The sequence below is a fragment of the Orycteropus afer genome, unplaced genomic scaffold (assembly GCF_000298275.1).
Source record: "Orycteropus afer afer isolate SDZICR_OR568_19922 unplaced genomic scaffold, OryAfe1.0 scaffold00243, whole genome shotgun sequence".
Lineage (NCBI taxonomy): Eukaryota > Metazoa > Chordata > Mammalia > Tubulidentata > Orycteropodidae > Orycteropus > Orycteropus afer.
This window is the reverse complement of record NW_006921830.1, coordinates 2,061,650-2,087,869: the sequence shown is the minus strand read 5'-3', so window position 1 is coordinate 2,087,869 and position 26,220 is coordinate 2,061,650. Positions and strand designations below refer to the sequence as shown.

At 38.3% G+C, this 26,220-nt stretch overlaps 1 protein-coding gene across 1 annotated transcript in view; it reads left to right on the top strand.

Annotated features, from left to right (window-relative positions):
* Window positions 1–363: 363 nt before the first annotated feature.
* The window catches only part of STXBP6 (syntaxin binding protein 6), a 244,140-nt gene continuing 218,283 nt past the window's right edge, over window positions 364–26,220 (top strand). Inside the window, exon 1 of the mRNA XM_042782099.1 lies at window positions 364–544. Coding sequence (XP_042638033.1) covers window positions 391–544 — 154 coding nt within the window. The 5' untranslated portion in view covers window positions 364–390. The remainder of the gene's footprint in view (window positions 545–26,220) is intronic.

Genomic DNA, 26,220 nt, shown 5'->3' with positions numbered 1-26,220 from the left:
GTACGAAATCATATTCCTTACAGAGCAGGAGTAGTGTGGGAATTGCTTGCCAGTTTCAGTTAGGCACAGTTGGCATAACGATTGACAAACTTTCTAGATCTCATTTCCTGCTGTCCAACTCCCATTGTGGCTAACTTTTCCAGGGAATAAACCAGTAGTCTCTTTTGCTTGTAGTTTTTCATAGTTTTTTACAAATGTGAAGTCCTTGCTTTTAGTGATTCCATAATGCATTTCAAGCAAGCAAGAGGTTAAACTGCAAATTGAGAGTTACTTCACATGCAAATCACTGCTCATTCTTAAGATCTCTGCCAAAACTGTCAATTCCAACTTACATTTTCTTTTTTTTTTTCTTTAGAAAACTCACTTCCTGTCGTCCTCACTTGTTCTAAGATGAGTGCCAAATCAACCATCAGCAAGGAAATTTTTGCACCTCTTGATGAAAGGATGCTGGGAGCTGTCCAAGTCAAGAGGAGGACAAAGAAAAAGATTCCTTTCCTAGCAACTGGAGGTCAAGGCGAATATTTAACTTACATCTGCTTATCAGGTAATTAAAACTAAAAGTTTTTAAAAACAACCTTTGTTTTAAAAGTTTTTTTCTAAGGAATCCAGGAGAGTTACATGTACAAGTTTCATACATGTTAACTCTTCTACTCCCATCTTGTCTTTGGTCTTTATAAACTTGTGGTCCTTCTGCTTTGAAGTTGCCTTGTTTTGGAAGGATAGAGAAGTTCAGTTTTAATGTTATTTTCCAGCTCATTAAGAGTTTCTGTAAAGGGTATGGTAGGCATACTTGAAGGATTATTTGTTTGTTTGCTCATTTTTTCCTTCACTAGAACATTGACAGAAAATAGGCTATCCTTTGGGATTTTAGTTTTAGAACAATTCCTGGTATTTGGATAAATGTCGTTACAAGCAGCCTGAATTGGACTGACTTTCATTTTCTTAACAATTGCCAATAACAAGTAGTAGTCAGTAATCTTGTCTCAAGATAAACATTGGCACCTTATAGAATGTGAGAAAGTATATTCAACTCTCAAATCACTGCTTTGCCTGACAGCTGTAGGCTTGTCTGGAAGAGGCATCTGTTTTATTAAGCTTCAAGTTTTGTTGGATTATGTTTTTCCCTTTCTGTTTGTGATTGTAGGAGATCTTTAGGATTTACTGTGGATTTATACCAAGTTTTTAAAGATAAAATTTGGATGAATTTTCCAGGGAGTTATGATGAGTGATGCTAATCTGAAAACCTGGGGCATTTGTAATATTTCTGATAATGAGGCAATGGAAAAATTAAGCCTTAATTCATCCTTTTTTTTTTTAAAAAAAATGTCCTCTAGTTGGGGCTTGAGAATAAACTGTATTTTGAATCAGTGTTCAGCTTTTTTTAAATTAAGGCTCTGATCATTTAAGTTCATCAGAATTTTAGGTTGGAGATAGCTTTTTTGAGAAAGTATAAGGATAATAACAATGATTTTAACAAAGCTTAAAATAAGAAGGCGTATGAAGAAATGACCCGGGGAATGGCTTGTGGGTTTGAATTGTGGACCTTACAGTTAGTACCTGAGTGCTTTAACAGCTGCACCACCAGGGCTCCTATATAAGGATTCAAAAAACTCACTGCCGTCTAGTTGATTCAACTCATAACTACCCCTCCTTGGGTTTCGGAGGCGGTATCACTACAAAAGTAGATTGCCCAACCTTCCTTCTGAGGAGTGGCTGGTGGGTTTGAACTGCTAGCTTTCTGGTTCTTAGAGGATATTTACATTCTTTTACTGTGTCAGGCACTGCCTAGCACATAATAGATGCTCAATTATTATTTAATTACCAAGTGAAAAAAAAATAGCTATTCATAATACCTTCCCAGGATTGTGTTAATGAATATGTTTATATTCTTAAATTAAGATTGTATTTACTTTCAGCAGTAATGAATAGAATGTATTATAATAGAATTTGATTTGTGTTTGGGCTGAGCTGAACATGGACTGAGGATGAACATTAGTGATTATAATTTTGTTAAATTGTATTCTTTCAATGTTTCACTGAGATTTCTTATAGATGAGTTCATTGAAGGAAAGGTGGCCAGAAACTGCTTGAATTTTACCTAATACATGCATGTAACTGAAAAAAGAAGGCAGAGTTTGTTTGTTTTTGCGTTTTAGGCATATGCTATTATCTAGCCTATTTCTGATCATGAAGTCTGCAAGAATAATACAGAAACTCTAACAACTTAATCTCAGTGAAAGAGCATAACATTTCTCCTGTCATCAAAGATAGTGACCTGGAACTTACTGAATAGTTGCATTTCCTTTACAAATTAGCAAAAGCTTCAGGTTTCAAGTTTAAAACTACAAGAATTGCTTTTTTTTGTCACATTCTGATGGAGGAAAATCTTTTGTTCTGAAAGCCTTCATCCTTTTCATGGCTTTGAATTTTGAGAGGATAGGTTGAAAGTTGGTCTGATACTTACACAGATGGTATAATGGAAATTGGAAAAGAACAAGGCTGGGCAGTTTAACACCTGTTTTTCACACTTTGAAAGAAAGAAGCAGCCACCAGTTTTCTAGCATATGGGAAACTGAGAGAGGTATCAGTCACATGCCTGATGTCAGTCTCCTAGGGCTGCCATGACAGAATACCACAAGATAGTGGCTTTAAAGAAAAGAAAGTCCAAATCATACTGGACAATTCTTTTGAGTGGTCTCAGAGAGGGACTGTCCCATGCCTTTCTCTGTGGCCCTTGGCATTCCTTACCTTAGAGAGAGATGCATCTTTACATGGCATTCTTCTCTGCACTCCTTATGTATGTTTCTGTATCTGTTTTTCTCTTTTATAAAACAAAACTCAGATGGGATTAGGACCCACCCTAATCTGGTGTGACCTCATGTAAACATAACTGATAAAATCTTAAAAGACCCTATTCCAAACAAGCTCACATTCACAAGTACAGGGATTAGTACTTTTGGTTGATACAGTCAGTCCATAATACCAAATAAGGTAATGTTTTGATCTATCAGTTGGTGAATTGGTTAATTAACAAATTTGTCAAATATTTATTAAGTCCCTTCTATCTGTTGATCAGGATCACTGAGGGGAGCAAATGGTTAAGGTCTCAGCTGCTAACCAATAGGTTGGTGGTTCGAGTCTGCCTAGAGACACCTCAGAAGAAATGCCTGACAGTCTACTTCTGAAAAATCACTCACTGAAAACCTTACCGAGCACAGTTCTATTCTGAGTCACATAGGGGCACCATGAGTTGGTATTGACTTGACAACAACTGTTATTATTATTATTATTATTACGTGCTGAGCATGCTAACTTCACTCATGGAACTTACCTCATTCGATAGGGGATAGTCCAAAAAAAACAAACTCACTACTGTCGAGTCAATTTGACTCATAATGACCCCTCCTTGGGTTTCTGAGGTGGTATCTCTACAGAAGTAGATTGCCCAATCTTCCTTCCAAGGAGTCATTGGTGGGTTTGAATCTCCAGCCTTCTGGTTAGCAGTCAAATGCCTTAGGTACTATGCCACTAGAGCTCCTGGGGGATGGTCAGTAGACATTAATTAGTTGCTCACTAAAAGAAACATAATAATAAACTTTGAAAAGTTTAAAAAGTAAAAGTACAGTGATATGAAAGCCTGTATGAGTAGAATTTGACCTGCTTGTGTTTTGAAGATAGGTAGTATGGTGCAGAGGGCATTCTAGACACAGGAAATAGTAGCTTTGTTAAAAGACTGAGATGGATTTAGTGCTTCTTTTTGACTCTATTCAGTCTAAGGATAACCTGTTTATAGTTCAACTCACATAGGAGGCTGTGAGGTAAAAGCAGAGCCTGGAATGATAGTCTCCTTGATAATAGTGTAAGCTGCCTGTGCTTTCTTGGAAGCCAGGTCTTTAATGCTTGTGATTTCATTGATGAAAACCAGCTATCCATTTTGAACAGGCAAAATATGCCCAAATTAGTGTGATGTCTGCAAATAATTTTTAATCACTCTTCAACCAGCATAAAGAGTTAAATTTTTTAAAAACAAGAAAAAATAGTATGGCTGTGGTGGTTAAGTTTGTATGTCAACTTGGCTAGGCCTGGTTGAGTGGCTGGGCAGTTGGATGTAGTTATTCCCCATGGTAAGATTGGTAATTATCTCCATGGTGGAATCTACTGTGAGCAGCTGAGTAGCTGCCTTTGGGTAAGTGGTCTACTTCCCATATATAAGAAACAGCTTTGAGAATGTCCTCAAGCTTATGGCAAGCTTGAACCCTGCATGTAGACATGTTGTTGTTCAGCAGCCTGACATGCTCTGCTGACCTTGGGACCTTCAGTGGACTTAAATTAATGGCCTGCTGTGTGGTTTGGTAACATCAGGACTGTGCCTTTTTACTTGTCAACCTTGGGTTTGTCAATCTCAGCAGCCAGCACTGTCTGAGTGAAGAAAAGCCTTTAGCTTGGAGCTTTAGCCTGGAGCAGGAGGCAGAGCTGAAGCCTAAGGTCTTTCACCCCACCCTTAGAGCCTGGCACTTTGAACTCAGACTTAAAGCCTCCAAAGTGTTAGAGATTAAACTCCTGTTTATTAAGGTCATCCCATTTGTGGTATATATTCTTGTCAGAGTCCCACTAGGTAACCAGAACAATGGCTTTAAAAGTTTGCCAAAATACGGAGAAAAAAAGAGCATGGGTGTTTTATATATCCACAGTGTCTTTTACTAAGGTTTCTTTGTGTGAATCTTTTTTTTAACCAGGGTCTGCTAGAATTTATGATCTGTGAAATAGAGGTCTGTGATCATAAGTTATATATGGGTTATATATATCCTCTGGAGATGTCAAAAAAGACACTGGAATGTAAGAAACATTACGATCTTTCTTATTTAGCTGTAATTCTGTAAGGAGAGAGGTAATCTTTCTGGTTCATTCATAAAGTCTTGGGATTGGATTCACATGTTTCTTATTGGACTTCCTGATTGGCTTCTTGAATGGTGCATGTGCTTGTGTACTGAGATTCTTCTGTGATTAGCATTTTTAAAGCTTTGGTTTCTACTTTCTTTTCCACAATAGCTTAAAATAAAAAAAATAAAAAAAACTGACACTATGAAGCGTTAACAAGCATGTGGAATGATTGGACCTTTCATATGTTGTTATTGGGAAAGTAAACTATGTAACTACTTTGGTAAACAGTTTGTCAGGTTTTTTTATAACATTAAATATGCACTTATATGACCCAGCAACTCTGTTTCTAGGCATTTATTCAAGAGAAATGAAAACATTGACCCACATAAAGACTTATATACAATTGTTCATAATAGCTTTATTCATTATAACAAAGAAAACCTCAAATATCTATTCTCATGTGAATGAATAAACAAATTATGTTTGTGCAGTGGAATACTACTTGGCAATAAGAAAGATAAATGAACCCCAAAAGCATTATATTGAATTAAAAAGCTATGTACAAAAAAATCCCACAAATTATTTGCTTCTATCTATATACAATTCTAGAACAGACCAAACTAAACTATAGTGACAAAAACCAATCAGTAGTTTTCAGGGGCATGAGAATAAGGGACTGACTGCAAAGGAATATGAGGAAAATGTTTGCAATGGCATTGATTGTGCTGATGGTTACTCAGTGTATACGTTTGTCGTAGCTCCTCAGACTGCACAGTTAAAATGGATACATTTTATTATCTGTTATTATATCACCATAGAGTTGAATTGAAAAAAAAAAAAAAAAGTTTCAGAGTCATCAGAGGGATGACCATAAAAATTCATTACTCTTCCTATATCAGTCTGCCCTATAAGGTGGCTGGCTCTCTTCCTTAAAGATATGAGGTGTTATCCTAGATGGCCTATTTGATCACTCAGACAGCTTTTATCGTGTAAACCTGTGCTTCAATCTGTGTTGTGTATCGATATGGAAAATATTTTGTGTTACTTATTAAGTTTTATTCCCCCACATGGATTTGGTTGCTCAAAGCCAAGTCTATATATTCTAAATTTCTTATAGCACTTGGCACATTGCTACATGTAAACACAATAGATGCTTAACAGAAGATGCTATTTAAATTTATGGCTTACCCTGGTTGTTGTTTAGCTATCTTCGAGTTGACACAAACTCATGGAAAGACCGTAAACAATAGGATTGGACCATTGTGACACATAGGGTTTCCACTGGCTGACTTTTCATAAGTGGATCACAAGGCCTTTCTGCCTACTCTGTCTTAGTCTGGAAGCTCCACTGAAACATATGCAGCTGCGTAGCAACATGCAAGCCTCTGTTAGCCGACAAATGATGGCTCTATGGCTTACTACACAGCTGATGATAACTGTAGATTTTCTTCATAACTGAGAACTGTTATCTCTTTCAAAATATAAAGCAAGCCCCACCCACAACAGTTTCTACAGTCAGTTGTTTCTTCTGTGATAATTTGGGTCTAATAAAATTAAACTAGAAACATATTGCTGTTGTTAGGTGCTGTCAAGTCAATTTCAACTCAGAGTGACCTCGTGTGCCATGGAAACACTGTCTGGTCCCGCACCATCCCCATAATCATTGCTGTGCTTTGGCCCATTGCAGCCACTATGTCCACCCATCCTGTGGAGGGTCTTTCTCTTTTTTGCTGACCATCTCCTTTACCAAGCATAACGTCCCTCTCCGGGGCATAACTCCCTCCTGATAACAAGTCTAAAGTACAAGAGGCAGAGTCTTGCCATCCTTGCTTCTAAGGAGTATTCTCCTGTATTTCCTCCAAGACAGATTACTACTTTTTTCCTAGCAGTCCATGGTACATTCAGTATGCTTAGCAAACACCATAATCCAAATGCATCATTTCTTCTGCGGTCATCCTGAATCATTGTCCTGCTTTCACATGCATATAAGGTGATTGAAAAGATAGTTCTAGTGTCTCAAACTAGACACATACTAAGAAGTAAAACTAGTTTGTAATTAAAGGCCAGTTACCTATTGAACATTCTGTAATTTCATGTTTAACATCCACTTCCTGATTCTGTATGCATAATGTATATTACTAGACTTCATGTCCATAAATGGGTAAAAAATCTTTCCTTGGCTGATGCTCATTGTCCCCATAGAAAGAGCATGAGGGAGCTTTAATTTTTGTGATTAGTACATTCTTTTACATACTTTGTTGAAACAAAATTTTTCAAAGTGATTTTAGATTTGTAGAGAGAGAAATTCTGAATGCTTTTTGATGAAGTAATTTATGTAAATGTATATCCATGGAAGGTAATAACATGGATCATGAGCCTGGCAGTATTGTCCATTATCTCCTGGGTTGTCAGCCTAGGTGTTCTTAAAAATAAATTCTATAATTTTTCAAAATACAGATGGCCTGGCTCTTCCTTAAACTAAACCAAACCAAACTCACTGCCATGGAATCAATCTGACTCATAGTGACCCTTCCTTGGGTTTCCGAGGTGGTATCACTATGGAAGTAGATTGTCCAATCTTCCTTCTGAGGAGAGGCTGGTGGGTTTGAACCACCAGCCTTCTGGTTAGTAGTCAAATAAATGCCTTAGACACCACAACCTACCTTACATCTTACTAATTTGGGGTAATAAGGAACCTTTATGTATTTTGAAAGCATTACCCAAGATATTTAAGACATTGAGTAGTGCAAATGATTTGCACATGGCTGCTAACATAAAGGCTGGCAGTGTGAACCCGTCCTGAGGTGTCACAGAAGAAAGGCCTGGTGAACTCCTTCTGTCAATATTACAGCCAAGAAAATCCTACACAGCAGTTGTGCTCTGCACAGATGGAGTCACCATGAGTTGAAATCAACTTGGTGGCAATGTATTTGTTTTTTAAATTATTATTATTATTTGAACCCAAGAGATTCAGAAGCTAGTTAAGAAGTCTTACTATCTTGGGAAGTTATACTCTAGTATGTGTTATTGGTAGACTTGAAAAAGCAATGTATTTTTTGCTACTCAATTCTATAAAAAATACTTTTAGTCTCATTGTCTGTCCATGGTCAAATCTCTGAATTTTTCTGGGCTTCACTTTATTCAGTTGAAAAGTTCAAAGTATTTAGATTGAGGTTTGTTTGAGGTTCCTTTGGTCCCTGAGTTTCTAGGTTTCTGAGCCTCCTTGGAAGTTTTATACGAATTTTATTCTTATTCCATGCATATTGTGTAGGGAGAAGTTCAGATAGTTGATAATAAAAGGCACTTAAAACATTTATGAGGGTTTGAGAAAATTCTTTACAAGTTGCTATTAGAATTATAGTAACCAAATTTAATTGCTAGTTATCTGGCATAAGAAAGAAACTCTTTCTATCTACTTTCTCACTCAGACTGGATATCATCTAAGGTCTATAAATATTAAAAGAGAGATGTGGAAAGAATGTAAGACACATGAAATTTGACCTTGATAGAGAAATGATTTATTCAAGAGTGGTGAGCATTGATTTTCTGAGACTTTTTTCTAGGAAAAATGAAGAAATCCATACCAAAATCAGAGATGTACAAAGGTATAGAAGTAAAAAAAGAAATAGAAAGCAACTATATGTATTGGCCAGCTACCTGGCCAGCTGACTGGAGGAGATCCATATTTGTACCTATTATGAAGAATGTGGAAATTATTGAACAATATCATTAATATTGCACATAAGTAAAATCTTACTGAAGATAATTCAAAAACAGGGGTAGCAGTATATTGATGGAGAACTTCCAGAAATGCAAGCTGGATTCAGAAGAGGACAAGGAGTAAGGGATATCATTGCTGATGTCAGATGGATCTTGGCTCAAAGTAGAATACCAGAAAGATATTTACTTGTGTTTTATTGACTATGCAAAGGCATTATATTGTGTGGATCATAATAAATTATGGGTAACATTGAGAAGAATGGGAATTCCAGAACACTTAATTGTACTCATGAGGAGCATGTACATAGACCAGGAAGCTGTCGTTCAAGAAGAACAAGAGGATACTGCATAGTTTAAAATCAAGAAGGGAGTGTGTCAGGGTTGTATCCTTTCCCCATACTTATTCAATCTATCTGCTGAGCAAATAATCCAAGAAGGTGGACTGTATGAAGAAGAACGTGGCATCAGGATTGAGGAAGAATTATTAACAAATTGCGATACTCTGATGACACAACTTTGCTTGCTGAAAGTGAGGATGATGTGAAGCATGTGCTGATGAAGATTGAAGACTACAGTCTGCAGTATGGATTCCATCTCAATATACAGAAAACAAAAATCCTCACAACTGGACCAATAAGCAGCATCACGATAAATGGAGAAAAGATTGAAGTTGTCAAAGACTTCACATTGCATGGTTCTACAATCAATGCCAATGGAAGCAGCAGTCAGGACATCAGATCATCATCTATAGCACTGGGCAAGTCAGCTGCAAAGGACCTTTTTCACATGCTGAGGAGCAAAGATGTCTAAGGTGCACTAAGGTGCACTTGACACAAGCTGTGGTATTTTCAGTCACCTGATATGCATGTGAAAGCTGGACAATGAATAAGGAAGACTAAAGAAGAGTTGATGCTTTTGAGTTTTGGTGCTGGTGAAGAATGCTGAAAGTCCCATGGACTGCTAAAAGAATAAATAAATCTGTCCTGGAGGAGGGACAGCTGGAATCCTCCTTCGAAGTGAGAATGGCCAGACTTTGTCTCACCTACTTTGGCATGTTATCAGAAGGGACCGTTCCCTGGAGAAGGATGTCATGCTTGGTGAGGTGGAGGGTCAATGAAAGAGAGGAAGACCCTCAACCAGATGGATTGACACAGTGGCTGTGACGATGGGCTCAAGTATAGCAAGAATCATGGGGTGGGATGGGCAGTGTTTTCTTCTGCTGTGCATAGTGTTGCTATGAGTCAGAGATGACTCGACGGCACCTAACAACAACAACAACAACAACAACATATGTATTGGTATTCTTTATCATACTCATAGTAAATATTTCTGAAAATATTATTTTTAAAGAAAATTATGAAATAAATAAAAATCTACTTCTTGCATGTTATTTTACTTGTTTTAATTCTAATTAATCCTCACAACAACTTTATCAATTAGGTGGTATGTTCTTCATTTTACAGATGAAGGAAAAGTGTTCATCAGAGATACTTTGAACTACCAGGGTCACCATTTTGAAAATAATAAAATTAGCTGTTCAACCAGTCTCTGCAATCCCTATAGGCTATACACTTATTGTTACAGTACCCAGTTGTTGTTATTATTGTTAAGTGCTGTCAGGTTGTCTCTAACTCATAATGACCCTATGTACAACAGAATGCAAACCTCACAATCCTTGGTATACCTGGGCCTATTGTTGCAGCCACTGTGTCAATCCATATCTTTGAGAGCCTTCCCCTTTTGCACTGACTCTCCACTTTACCAAGCATGATTTCCTTCTCCAGGGAATGGGGACAACATGACCAAGTAGGTGAGATGAAGTCTGGCCATTCTCACGCACTTCTTCCAGGACAGATTTGTTAGTTCTTCTGGCAGTCCATTGTACTTTCAGTATTCTTCACCAACACCACAACTCAAAAGCATCATCTCCTCTTTGGTCTTCCTTATTCATTGTGCAGCTTTCACATGCTTATGAGGCTATTAAAAATACCTTGGCTTGAGTTAGGCGTGCTTCTGAATTGGGTCAGGAGGGGATAGGGAGGACCCTCCTGGAGAGGACCATGTTTTAAGAATCAGATATCTCTCTAATTCTTCAAAACTGGTAGAGCCGTGAAGAGTTTTGACCTACACTGTGTCTTCCTCTCTCATTTTGGAGGTTATTAATTAATATACACCAGGGTGAGCCTTTTATCTCTTTATTACAGAGATTTGGTATATACATCAACCGTAAAACTTTAAATAGTTCTAGAAGACAATGCACTATAATACAAAGTTATTTCCAGTGCTTTGATTGTATGATTTTTCCTGCAATCTTTTATAAAATGTAGTGTCATTTATTATGTTCTGTGGCGTAGTGGATAAGGCACTTGATTGTTAATGTAAGGTCAGTGGTTCAAACCCACCAGCTGCTCTGTGGAAGGAAGACTGGGCGATCCACTTCTGTAAAGATTTACAGCCAAAGAAACCCAGTGGGGGTAGCTATGAGTCGGAAATGACTTGATGGCAGTGAGTTGTTTTTTTTTTTTTTTTTAATATACATTTAGGCTTTGATTCTTCAGTGATAGGTGTTCATAGGCACCTTTGGTTAAAACATTTATAACAACAATAACCTGTGGTTACAGGGAGTTAAAAGGAGAGTGTTTTCTTAAATGTTTTCTGGCTTGGTAGGTCTGGCCACTAAACTCACTGCCGTTGAGTTGATTCCAACTCATAGCAACCCTCATTGGGTTTCCAGGGTGGTAAATCTTGTAGAAGTAGATTGTCCCATCTTCCTTCCATGGAATAGCTGGTGGGTTTGAACTGCCAACCTTTTGGTTATTAGTCAAATGCCTTAGGCACTACCCCACCAGAGCTCCTTGATTTGGCCGTAAGGTATCATTTATAAATGACCTTCAGTGTAGCGCCTTCAGTGCATCCATCACTTGCTTCAGTGCTCAATATGGTCAGGGTGGCCCCAGCCTGCCTTTGGATTAGTAATAGTAATAATAAGAATAAACCAAATTCAAACCCATTGCCATCAAATCGATTCTGATTTGTAGTGACCCTCATTGGGTTTCCAAGGCTGTAAATCTTTAGGGAAGTAGATTGCCTTATCTTCCTTCCCTGGATAAGCTGGTGGGTTTGAACCACCAACTTTCTGATTAGCAGCCAAATGCCTTACTCACTATGCCATAGTCACTTACTGCTGTCCAGTTGGATCTGATTCATAGCAACCTTGGGTTTCTGAGGCAGCATCTCCACAGAAGTAGATCTCCCAACCTTCCTTTCAAGGAGTGGCTGATGTGTTTGAACTGCCAGCCTTCTGGTTAGCAGTCAAATGCCTTAGGCACTACGCCACCAGAGCTCCTTAATAATTATAGTGGATGGTATTCATTTAGTTCTTATATTGCGCATGATTCTATGCCCTTTATATGTATTAATCATTCCATCCTTACCACAATGTTGTGAGGTAGATAATAAGACTGTCCTCATTGTAGGTGAGAAAACTGAGTCCACAGGTAAATTAACTTGCTCAGGGTCACCAGCTAGTAGGTGGGAAAAATAGATAGTTTGACTCTTAAGCCTATTCTTTTAGCCATTGTACTCTGCTCTTTCTCATAAACATAGGAGTTGTATGAGCGAGGACTTCCAAAAGAAACATGTTTTTTCTTATCCTCTTACCCAGCTTTAACAATAATCATGTCTCATTATTACTCTGAGTTCTTACAGTTTAAGCATTGGTTGGCTTTAGCTGGGTAATGATGATCGTGTATACCAATAATGATCTTGCCTTAGTGAATGTAGTTGACTCTTAGAAAAAATGCTAATTCCCCAGAGAATTTCTGAGCACTTTCTGACAGAGACACCATACCACCACTGATGAACTTGTTTCATTCACTTGAATATCAAGAAAAAAGTAGATGCTTAACTCTCTTTCTGTAAAATCTGCTAGCAATAATATGTCTTTTCTAAAGCTTTGGGTATAGATAACTAAGCACTTCTAAGACATTACCTCATTTAATCCACATAATAGTCCTGTGATCTGGCTTCTGTTGTAATTTGTACTTTATAGATGAAATAGCCAAGGGTTAAAGTGGGTAAATACACTGCCCAGGGTAAAGTATTCGAATAGTACAGCTGGAACTCACATCTTGGTCCATCTGACTCCAAAGTATAAGCTTCTTTTTTCATTTGTTTTCCAGAACAAAGCTAGGCCAGAAGCACAGTACTCGCCTATTCCTTAACAACAGTGTGATAACATCCCATGAGCAGAGTCCTCTCATCTCTAAGGACTTAAGAGAATGTGCTTTTGACCACTTCAGCTTTTCTAGTGGCTTAGCACGTCAACAGGGTTTTCTTTTTCCATTCTCTCATGTATGTGTCCCAATACTGAAATCAGATGGAAACAAAGGCAAACTCTTAACAGTGGCTAGTGCCAAAACATTTCATTTAAAAATGAAGCTCCATCTGTGTGCTCTCCTATCACCCAGCTTACTGTGAAGAACAGGAGTTTCAGAGCTGACTCACTTGTGTCCCATTTGGTTAGTTTTGACTAATTGCAAAGGTAGAGCAAGTGGCGGTTAGGGAGATTGCAAACTAAGGCAGCTTTCCTTCTGGAAGATGGCTGGCAAGGCTCTGTGTACCTGGCAGACTTCCAAAACAACAGCAGACCAAGAAGACAGTTATAATACGTGCAGATACATTCTTTGTTTTTGGTGATTTTCTGAATTACTCCTTTAGACATTAGTGGTTTTCACTGTTATACTAAGAGTTTAACATCATCAGGACTTTCATGTGTCAGTTGAGTTGTAGTTAGGTACCCAGAGTCAAGAGTCTCTGGTGCTCCCTGTGGTCTCCTACCACATCTATAGCAGAACACAAATTTAGGAATAAGATTGACTTAGAATAGAGCTCTGGTGGTGTATTTGTGCATTGTTTGAATATTGGGCACTAAAGTTCATCGTGTTCAGGTTTCTTTTTCTAACTTTGACGGGAGTTAGACCTTGCTTCAAACTCTAAAACTCTATACCATCAAGTTAGTTCCAACTCACACTGACCTCCATTAAGTTTCACAGGCTGTAAATCTATTTTGCAGAAGTGATTGCCCCATCTTCATTCCATGGAGTGACTGGTAGGTTTGAATTTGTGACCTTTTGGTTAGCAGTCAGATACCTTACCCACTATGCCAGCAGAGCTCCTTAGAACTGGCTTAGGAAATTGAATTCCTGTCCCTGAAATGGGAGACATTATTTTCCTACACATAACTTCACCAGATCAAAAGAAAAATAAAACAAAAACATTGTCTGGGGTCAATCCAGAGCATTATTAAGCAAATAGAAGTGGGAGAGGCTGGTACAAACACCTGTGGACCCAGCTTGTCAGTGCAGATCAGGTTCTTGTTTCTCCAAGTCTGTTTCCTGTTATTCTTGGGGAGAAGGGGCAAGGAAGAGGATCAATGAATGAATGACTCATGTTTCTATCCCAGTTACAGTCATGCTAAACTACATACAAAATTTTCTAAAAGTAATTGCAAATAACTATAAGGACCATGAAGATGTCAGGTTGCCCAATACCATGAACAATAGATGACCAGTTAGTTACTTTGCTCAGAGCATGGTGCTCTTCTGTCCTGCCATGTCATCCCCGTAATATTACTTATAACTTCTGGGTTTTCATTCAATTTGCTTTCCGTTTATTTCTCCAGACTGCCAGCTCTAGAGATTAGGGGCTGTGTAGTAGAGAATTCTCTACCCCAGGTCTCTGAATTACATGGAGCAAACTGAGTGCCCGGGGGAGTGGGCAAAATCCATGCCTGCTGAGTCTCTCCAGTCTCTTCTGGGTCTCAGCTTTGAGCAGACTGTGAGCTCACACAGTCATTTTGGGCTCCACCAGCTGGTGCTTGGTTTGGCATTTTAAAAAACCTTACTGTTGTTCATACTAAGATGCTGCTGAGTGATCTTTTAATTCCCTTGGAATTCATCAGATTACTGAGAAGGAGTTGTTATTCTACCTAATGGCCTAGTTATCAAGAGGAAAACACAGATTTCCCTGATTTATTCAGACTTTCAGAATCATCCCAAATGAGCAATTTATAAATGCTTCCATTGTGGCCTACAGTGGGAAGCTGTTATCTCAAAGTTTTGAAGTACCTGAATGTTTTGCCCGAAGAAAAAGTTCATGTTGTTGAGGAATAAATGATCATTTAATGGGCAGTGAATATATAAAAACTTTCCCCAAATGTTCTTTTTTTACACAGTAATTGAGTTCAGTTCTACATAACCTAACAGGGAGCTTTCAGGAGGAAAATGGAAACTTCATGATAATTTTCTAGTTTTAACCATTCTGAGGATTTTAATGGAGCTCTTGGCTGGTCCAAACTGTTAAGGACATGGAAGTTCAGATCCACCCAGGGCCACCTAGGAAGAAAGGGCTAGCAATCTGCTTCTGAAAGGTCCAACTGCAAAGTCAAACTCACTGCCCTTGAGTCAGATCCGAAAAAAGGTCATGGCCATTGAAACCTCAATGGAGTGCATATCTGCTCATGGCATGGCCTCACCGTGAGTCAGAATTAATTTGATGCAGCTGGTTTGGTTTGGGAATATTAAAAAACTACTCCCTTTTAACAAAATATTTTTCATTTACCGTATGTGGGTCCTATATGGTATACGTTGTACACTTCATGCCAGGCTGCGTTTTTTTTTTTTTTAAATCACTTTAATAAAATGCACTGCTGAGAGAAACCTGTGGGGACTTGGCAAGAAGATTTGAAATGGTGACAATAATTTGGGCCTGGATTTGTTGAGACAAAGTTCCCGTTCTCATAAAGAAAAGCAATAGTAGTGAGAGCTAACCTCTTGACTTTCCAAGAAATGTGAGTGAATGGCAGATACATAGATTTCTTCTTTGCTCAGAATCCTTTGTATCTCTTGGATAGGTAAGAAATGACTGTGTTTTTGAATGATTTTTTAAGTATATTTCTTCTATAAATATATGTTGTTGTTGTTGTTATTAGATGCCAACTCATCGCGACCCTGCGTGCAGCAGAATGAAACACTGCCCAGTCAGGCACCATCCTCACAGTCATTGTATGTTTGAGTTCCTTGTTGTAGCTACGGTGTCAGTCCATCTTGTTGAAAGTCTTCCTCTTTTTCGCTGATCCTCTACTTTAGCAAGCATGATGGGCAGTGAATATATAAAAGCTTTTTCCAAATGTTCTTTTTTTCATAGTAGTTGAATTCAGTTCTACATAAACTAACAGAGAGCTTTCAGGAGGAAAATGGAAACTTCATTATAATTTTCTAGTTTTAACCCTTCTGAGGATTTTAATGGGACTGGTCCCTCCTGATCACATGTCCAGATCTAAAGAGCATTCTGGCTGTACTCCTTCCAAGACAGATTTATTCATTCTTCTGGTAGTCTATAGTATATTCAGTATTCTTTACCAATAGCATAGTTCAGATGCATCCAATCTTCTTTAGTCTTTCTTATTCATTGTCCAGCTTTTGCATGGATAGAAAGTGATTGAAAATATCATGAGTCCAGCTGGAATTTCTGGCAGTTGCTTGTCCATGTACTGCTGCAACCATTTCTAAATTATCTTCAGCAAAATTTTACTTGTGTTAAAAAAGATTTTAATTGAGTGTGACAGTAATGCTATTGTTTTGTAATTTCTTCATTCTACTGGATCAGCGTTCTTTGGAAGCTGTCTGATTCTCTTCTAGTCAGTTGGCTAGGTAGCTTTCTTCCAAATTTCTTAGCAGAAACAAGTGAACGCTTCCACCATTGTGTTCATTTCTTGAACTATCTCAACTAGTATTCTGTCAATTCCTGGAACTCTTTTTTCTGCCAGTGCTTTCAGTGAATCTTATACTTCTACCTTCAAAAGTATCAGTTCTTTATCATATGCTTCCTCCTGAATTGGTTGAATGTTGACAAAGTTTTTTTTTTTTTTTTTGGTACAGTGACTTTGTGTATTCCTTCCAGCCACTTTTGAGGCTTCCTGTGTAATTCAGTCTTATTCCCATTGAATCCTTCAATATTGCAACTCAACTTTCTTCAGTTCTTTCAGCTTGAGAGATGCTGAGTATGTTCGTTCTGTTTGGTTTTCTAACTTAAGGTCTTTGTACATTTCATTATATTACTTTGCTGTGTCTTCTGTAGCTCTCCTTTGAAATCTTCTGTTCAGCTCTTCTACTTTGTCATTTTTTTCTGCTTGTTTAGCCACTCTGTGTTCAAGAGCAAATTTCAGAGTCTCTTTTAACATCCCTTTTGGTTTTTTTCTCTTCTATTCTTTTAATGTAGCATATAGTGCCTAAAGACACTTGACTGCTAACCAGAAGGCTGGCAGTTCAAACCTACCAGCCACTCCTCGGAAGGAAGGTGGGGCAATCTACTTTCATAGTGATACTGCCTCAGAAATCCAAGGAGGGGTCGCTATGAGTCAGGTCTGACTCGACGGCACATAACAACAACAACAACAACATTCTTTTAATGATCTTTTACTTTCTTCATGTATGATGTCCTTTATATTATCTCACAACTTGTCTGATCTTCAGTCATTAATGTTCAGTGTGTTAAATCTGTTCTTAAGATGGTCTCTAAACTCAGGTGGCATATACACAAGGTATTACTTTTGCTCTCATGAACTTTGTAAACTGTTCTTCAGCTTCAACTTGAACTTGCATGTGAGCAATTGATGGTCTGTTCTAGTCAGCCCTTGCTTTGTTCTGACTTCTGATACAGAGCTCCTCCATCATCTCTTTCCACAGATGTAGCTGATTTCATGCCTTTGCATTCCATCTGGCGAGGTCTACATGTATAGTTGTTGTTTATGTTGCTGAAGAAAGGTATTTGCAATGAATAAGTTGTTGGTCTTGCAAAATTCTGTCATTCAATCCCCAGTTTCATTTCTATCACCAAGGCTGTATTTTCCGACTACCAATCCTTCTTTGTTTCCAACTCTTGCATTCCAATTACCAGTACAATCAGTGCATCTTGATTGCATGTTTGATCAATTTCAGACTGCAGAAGTTGGTAAAATGTTCAATTTCTTCATCTTTGAAATTAGTAATTGGTGCATAAATTTGAATAGTAGTTGTATTAACTGTTCTTCCTTGTAGGCATATGGGTATTATCCTATCACTGGCAGTGTTGTCCTTCAGAATAGATCTTAAAATATTCTTTTAGAGGATGACTGTGATATATTCCTCTTTAGTTTGTCATTCCCAGCATAGTAGACTATATAATTGTCTGATTCGAAACGACCAACATCAGTCTGTTTCAGCTCATCAATGCTTAGAATATTGATCCTTATGCATTCCATTTCATTTTTGACACTTTCTAATTTTCCTAGATCCATATTTCATAAATTCCATGACCCGATTACTGATGGATACTTGCAGCTATTTCTTCTCATTGTGAGACATGCCACATCAACAAATGAAGGTCTGAAAAACCTTACAGCATCTATGTCATTAATTATGTCAACTCTCCTTTGAGGAGGTAGCTCTCCTCCAGTAGTATTTTGAGTGCTTCCTAAGTTGCAGAGCTCATCTACCAGCTCTATATCAGTGTTCCACTGCCAGTCCTAAGTTTCACTGGACAGTCTTTTTCAGAAGAAGACCTCCAGGTTGTTCTTCCTAGTCTGTCTTAGTGTGGAAATTCCATTGAAATCTGCCCACCATCGATGACCCTGCTTTAGTTCAAATACCGATGGCATAGATTCCAGCATCACAGCAACATGCAAGATACCGCAGTATGACAAACTGACAAAAAAGTAGTGGTATAAGGGTATACATATTTTTTATTGGAAATGTATACATATGTATAAGGGTATACATATTTTTTATGGAACCTCCCCATCACTTCAAAAAAAAAATATATTAAAAGAAAAATGAAAACAATGAGAGGAAAATCATGCAAACATAACTGACTTTTTATGCTCTATGTTTATTAATGTTGCTCCCTTTTTGCAGTACTTTTGGTATACTTTTGTCCTCCTGTTTTCATTTAATATGATAATGAGAATTTTTATTTATTATACATTTGTCATGAAGATGGTTTTAATGACTTCTTAAGCACCACAAGTTCTTAATGATAGTCTATTGCTGGCTGTTTGGATTTTTCAAATTTTCACAGTGAGAAATAATGAACCTTATATTTTTTTAATACCCATCTTACAGATAAGGAAACTGAAGAATACTTATAACTGGATGGCAGAAATATCCACAATGTTACTGAATTGTTGTGTTGTAATGTACCCTCGAGTTGTACCCAACTCATAGCGACCCCTCCTTGGGTTAGGTGGTATCACTACGGAAGTAGATTGCCCAGCATTCCTTCCAAGGAGTAGCTGGTGCATTTGAACAACCAGCTTTCTGGTTAGCAGTCAAGTGCTTTAGCCACTACCCTACGAGAACTCCTATGTTAGTGAGTGGTAGGATGGAACTTGAACCTCAGTCCTCTGTGTTTTGCTCACTGCCCTGCTGTGCACTAAAATGAAACCATTTAAAAACCCGTGATCATCATAACTTCAAAAATAAAAAGTCTTGTTTCACTTTGTGTGCTTCTCGACTGAGTAACAATCCCATCATTTTTATTCTACACAGTTAAGTTCTCTTTGAGGTCCACATGATGCCTGTTCCTTGTAGAGTTCTAGCATTATTTGGTTTCCATATGCATTTGCACTTTAAGTAAGTGTGCTGTGCATGTGTTTGCATTTGTGTTTCCAGAGAAAGATCAAGAAAGTATGTGTCTTACCTAGATTTAGCCCTAATGTTCCTTAAAATAGGTAGCTGTTTACCTCATGTTTTTGGTCTACTTCAGTTATGAATTTATTAGGCATGTATTGCTAAATGAGGGTTGGGGGAAGAGGAAAATGTCAACCACACATATTCATGCTATATTTATTTATTTATTCCCATAGGTTAATACATTCAGTAAATGATTATCATCTGACATTATATCACAGCCAACATTTGAACCTACTAAACAGAGTGGGGGAAATTAACTTCTTAGGGTGTTTTTTTATTTTTACTTTTTTTAAGAACTCTAGATTTGTATCTCTAGAAGAATCCTTAGTCATTCTCAAACTCAATACCCATTTTTACATGGCAGATGAGGTCCACAGGGGTTGGATGGCTTGCCCAACACCACAGAACCACTAGAGTCAGGTAAAAGAAGAAAAAGAAAATGTTTAGATCACTCCTGTTTGGCTTTGGACCTTGGAAATTCTGACTTTGGGGTAGAGTTAGATTAGGAAGAGATGGGATTAGTGCCTAATATGAATTTTAGGATTTACCTATCAGTATGCAGGATTAATTTGTACCACTCACTCTTGGGAAGAGCCTGTGAGCTACCAATCAAGGAAGTGGCATCTCTTCCAGCATTTGATTAGTGGAAGAAATTGGATGTGGATTCAGCCAGAAAGGGCAAGTGTGCAGCCATGTCCTACTTCTCTGTCACCTCCTCTTGGGCTCAGGGATTCATAAAGTAGAAAGTGCCTTGTTAGGTGTTGTTGAGTCAATTCCCACTCATAACGATCTCATGTGATAGAGTAGCACTTACCATTTTCTTGTCTGTAATTTTTATGGAAGCAGATCACCAGGTCTTAATCCCATGAAGCTGCTGGGTGGGTTCCAACCACCAACATTCTGGTTAGTGACCAAATGCTTACCCATTTGTACCCTAGGGCTCCTTAGAGAGTGCTTAGTGGTAGTTTTTTGAAAGGGAAAAAAACAAAATTACCTTTAGATGTGATGGATCACCTAATCTATTTGGTTAAGAGAAGAAAATATTAGAATTTCTATTTAGTGATGTTGCCTCAGAAACCCAAGGAGGGGTCACTATGAGTAGGGTCTGACTTGACGGCTCTTAACAACAAACAACATTTAAAATTTAAAATATAATTATTTTCTAGTTTATATACTTCATATCTGCTTTATAACCTCTATAATTTATCAGAACAGTGGTCCATGTGTTTAGCTGACAAATATGCATATATTGGGGTTTATTAACTCTTTATCAGTATCTTTATCTTTAAAGAGAAGCCACAGGGATGACAGAGCGAGCAGCAGTGGCAGGGATCCAGGTAAGGGGAGGGTGGAAAGATTTTGAACAGCTAAGGGAGACAAACTTGTCTGTCAGTATGTTGTACTGTGGTGGTTTGCATGTTGCTGTGAGGCTTGAGGCTGTGCCACCGGTGTTTCAAATGCTAGTAGGGTTGTTCATGGTGCGCAGATTTCAACACAGTTTATAGACTGAGACAGACTAGGAAGAAGGAAGAGGCCATCCACATCTCAAACAATTGTCCAGGGAAAACCTTATGAATAGCAGAGAAACACTGTTTGATACATTACTGGGGAACTTTATGGATAGCCCAGAAACATTGTCTGATACAGTGCAGGAAGATGAGCCCCTCAGGTCGGAAGGTACTCAAAATACTACTGGGAAAGAGCTGCTTCATCAGAGTAGAACCAACCTTACTGATATGGATAAAGTAAAGCTTTGGGGACCTCCATTTGCTGATGTACCGTGACTCAAATTGAGGAGAAACAGCTGCAAACATCCAGTAATAATCAGAACATGGCATGTACAAAGAATCTAGGAAGATTGGAAGTTGTCAAAAATGAAATGGAACGCATGAAGATTGACATCCTAGGCATTTGTGGGCTGAAATGGACCGGTTTTGGCCATTTTGAATCAGACAACCATATGATCTGCTATGCCAGGAATGACAATTTGAAGAGGAATGTTGTGGCATTCATCATCACAAAAGATGTTTCAAGATCTGTCCTGAAGTACAGTGCTGTCAGTGATAGGATAATATCCATCTGCTTACAAGGAAGATCAGTTAATATGACTCTTATTCAAATTTATGCACCACTGAAGCCAAAGATGAAGAAATTGAAGATTTTTATCAACTTCTGCAGTCTGAAATTGCCTGAATATGCAATCAAGATGTGTTAATTATCACTGGTGACTGGAATACAAAAGTTGGAAACAAAGAAAAATCATTAGTAGTTGGAAAATTTGGCCCTGGTGACAGAAATGTCGCTGGAGATCACATGATAGAATTTTGCAAGACCAACGAATTATGCATTGCAAATACCTTTTTTCAACAACACAAACAGTGGCTGTACACATGGACTTCACCAGATAGAATAGGCAGGAATCAGATTGACTACATCTGTGGCAAGCGGTGATGGAAAAGCTCGATATCTTTTGCCAAAACAAGGCCAGGAGCTGATTGTGGAACAGACCATCAACTGCTCATATGCAAGTTCAACTTGAAGTTGAAGACAATTAAAACAAGTCCACAAGAGCCAAAATATGATCTTAATATATCCCTCCTGAATTTAGAGATCATCTAAAGAATAGATTTGATGCATTGAACACCAGTGACCAAAAACCAGAAGAATTGTGGAATGACATCAAGAACAACATCTGTGAAGAAAGCAAGAGGTCATTAAAAATATGAGAAAGAAAGAAAAGACCAAAATGGATGTCAGAAGAGACTCTGAAACTTACCTTTGAGCAGAGAATAGCTAAAAGAAATGGAAGAAATGACAAGATAAAAGAGCTAAAAACAGAATATCTCAAAGAGCAGCGTGAACAAACAAAGCCAATTACCATAATGAAATGTGCAAAGACCTGGAGTTAGCAAACCAAAAGGGAAGAACATGGTCAGCATTTCTCAAGCTGAAAGAATTGAGGAAAAATTTAAGCTTTAAGTTGCAATATTGAAAGATTCTATGGGAAAAATATTGAATGATGCAGAAAGCATCAAAAGAAGATAGATGGAATACACAGAGTCATTATACCAAAAGGAACTAGTTGATGTTCATCCATCTCAGGAGGTGGCATATGATCAAGAACCAATGATAATTGAAGGAAGATGTCAAAGCTGCACTGAAGAAATTGGTGAAGAATAAGGCTCCAGGAATTGATGGAATACCCATTGAGATTTTTAACAAATGGATGCCCCACTGGAAGCATCCAGTTGGTTATGCCAAGAGATTTGGAAGACAACTACCTAGCAGACTGCAAGAGATCCATACGTGTACCCATTCCAAAGAAAGGTGATCCCACAGAATGTGGAAATTACCAAACAATATCATTAATATCACATGCAAGTAAAATCTTATTGAAGATAATTCAAAACCAGTTGCAGCAGTATATTGACAGAGAATTTCCAGAGGTGCAAGCTGGATTCAGAAGAGAGTGTGGAACGAGGGATATCATTGCTGATGTCAGATGGATCTTGGCTCAAAGCAAACAATACCAGAAAGATGTTTACCTGTGTTCTATTAACTATGCAAAGGCATTTGATTGTGTGGATCATAACAATCTGTGGATAACATTGAGAAGAATGGGAATTCCAGAGTACTTAATTGTACTCATGGGGACCCTGTACATAGACCAGGAGGCTGTCATTCTAACAGAACAAGGGGACATTGCATGGTTTAAAATCAAGAAGGGAGTGCATCAGGGTTGTATCCTTTCACCATACTTATTCAATATATATGCTGAGCAAATAATCTGAGAAGCTGGACTATATGAAGAAGAACATGACATCAAGATTGGTGAAAGGATCATTAACACTGCGATAAACTGACGACACAACTTTGCTTGCTGAAAGTGAGGATGACTTGAATCACTTACTGATGAAGATTAAAGAATACAGTCTGCAGTGTGGATTCCATCTCAATATAAAGAAAACAAAAATCCTCACAACTGGACCTATAAGCAGCATCACAATAAATGGAGAAAAGATTGAAGTTGTCAGAGACTTCACATTGCTAGGTTCTACAATCAACACCAATGGAAGCAGCAGTCAGGACATCAGATGACATAAAACACTGGGAAAGTAGGCTGCAAGGGACCTCTTTCAAGTGCTGAGGGGCAAAGATTTCTCCTTGGGTACTAAGATATGCCTGTCACAAGCCATGATATATATATAGAGAGAGAGATATAGATAGATAGATAGATAGATAGATAGATAGATAGTGATTTGGGTAAAAGTTTACAGAGCAAATTCACTTTCCATACAGCACTTCACATACACTTTGTCTCATGACAATGACTACAATTTACCACAATGCAAAAGTTCCCCTCCCACTTCTTCCCCATAGTTACCTCTTCCCTGTGTCCTTCCTTCTGTGCACTCTTGCCCCTTGAGCTGTCTCCCTATGCATACAGAGCCCTTCTATTCTCCCATGATTGTTCTCTCCAAGGAGTGTATCTACCTAATTTCAATGTTTAGCTCATATGCCTGTCTTTTGTTTGGCTGCAAGCCACAGGAGTGTGTTCAATTCCAGACCTGAAGGGCAGCTAGGGGCTGTAATCTCAGTGGTTCCATCAAGCCATAATATTTTCAATCACCTTATATGCATGTGAGAGCTGGACAATGAATAAGGAAGACTGAAGAAGAATTGATGCTTTTGAGTTGTGGTGCTGGCAAAGAATGCTTGAAGTACCATGGACTGCTAAAAGAACCAACATATCTGTCCTGGAGGAAGTGCAGCCAGAATGCTCCTTGGAAGCAAGAATGGCCAGACTTTGTCTCACCTACTTTGGTCATGCTATCAGAAGGCACCATTTCCTGGAGAAGGATGTCATGCTTGGCAAGGTGGAGGGTCGACGTAAGAGGGGAAGGCCCTCAGTGAGATGTATTGACACAGTGGCTGTGGTGATGGGCTCAAGTACAGCAAGAATCATGGAGCTGGTGCGGGACCAGGCTATATTTTGTTCTGCTGTGCATGGGGTCGCTATGAGTTGGAGACGACTCGGCGGCACCTAACAGCAACAACAACATACTGATAACTTTTGTTTTGGGGGATGCATTCTCAGCTAGAAGGGAGATGGGGGCCTTTACCACAGTGTTAATAACTTCTGGTCACTGGTAAATGGGTTAAAATCTCCTGTCAAAATCTCTGGTTTTTAGATGTAGTTGCCCAGAGTATTTAGCACATAACTGCTCTTTGGAATCAGCCCCAGCTGTCTTCTCTTCCCTAATGATTCTAGGGCTTTCTGGAAGGTAGAGAGCCAAGTGCTGTGAGGACTAAGTGTCTTAGCATGAGTGAAAGGCCTGTCACGGTGCCTAGCACTTAGTAGTTGCGAAGATGGCTCTCCTTTAAGAAGTTATCTATTCCCCTTTCTGAAATGTGAAATTTGGCTGAGACAATTATTTGATTCAGTTCTAATATTAGATTTGATCTGGGCTGGATGGAAACATCTGTGACTTGTGACTTCTTTTAGTACACAATCATCAGGTCAGGCCTGGTTTATTTACTTCTGAAGTTTCTTGGCCTTTTGTACTGTTTAAGAAAGGGAAACCTGTATTTCCTATCTGGACCTGACATTTATTGATTCATCCAAAGGAGTCTCATTCTTTGCTGATATAGCAAAGTCCTTGGGTCATGCATGAGTAATTCTATTGGAGCCAGTGCCTTTTTCTTTTTGTCTGTTATTATTTCTCTTTACTTACCAGTTGTCATACTTTATATGTAAGTCCTGTATCGAGCATTTGCTTGTAGCACTGCAGTGCCAACCCACTTGGGGAAAGAAATGTTTTGAATTTAAATTTAAATACTAGGTCTCTGAAGACATTTAGATGTACCACATCTTGCGTGGAGATAAATATGAGTCACAACATTCTCTTTTCCATGGAATTTGGAACTATTAAAATAACACTTTCATTTTCAGAAATAAAGTACTTTTGACATTGAATTTGGTTTTCTGTGAATATGTACCTCAGAACGTGTCTTTACCAGTACTCTCAGCTTACTTCAGGTGTCTTATTCACCTACCAAAAGCCTCCCAAAGCCTCCCGTTACAACCCATCAACGGCTGGGCACTACTTGGTCCTTTAAAGTGCTACCCACCAAACTGAATCTACTGCCATTGAATTGATTCTGACTCATAATGACCCTGTAGGACAGAGTACAACTGCCCCATAGGGTTTCTAAGGCTATAAATCTTTTTGGAAGCAGACTGACACATCTTTCTCTCTGATGAGTTCAAACAGCCGACCTTTCCTTTAGTAGCTGAGCATTTTAACCACTGTGTCACCAGGGATCCAGGCTTCAAAATCACTCCTCCCTCCCATGCACTGTTAAAACCAAAATTCCTTAGAGTGACTAAGCTGAGAAGTTAATACAAAAATAATATAATTTACAAAAACCTTTCAAGACTGTTCTGTAATTCAAATACTTTCTCTGACGACATTTTTATTTGAAAAAAATTGGTAATCCCTCTAAAACTATTGGTGGTAATGGTAGTGATAGTGATTGTGGTAGTAGTATTAGTAACACTGAGAACATTTACTGAGCAACTATTATCATCCAGTTTTCCACCTCACCAGATCAGTCTGGGATTGATCAATCTGGGATAGATCACTGATAAGCATTGGAGCTCCTTATTTCGATCAGTATTGCATAGTTTCTTGCTTTTGTCCTTATGTATCTTTTGGAAGCATTCATTTTTCAGTGTTGATATTTTAGGATATTTGCTTGGAACCTTTTGGTATGATGATGTTTTTCACCTTGAATTTTAGAGGAAAGCCTGTTAAATGCACTTTGATTCCATTTAATTTAGCTTCTCTAGGTTTTTGAGTTTTAACAAAGAGTTTTTTTTTTTTTT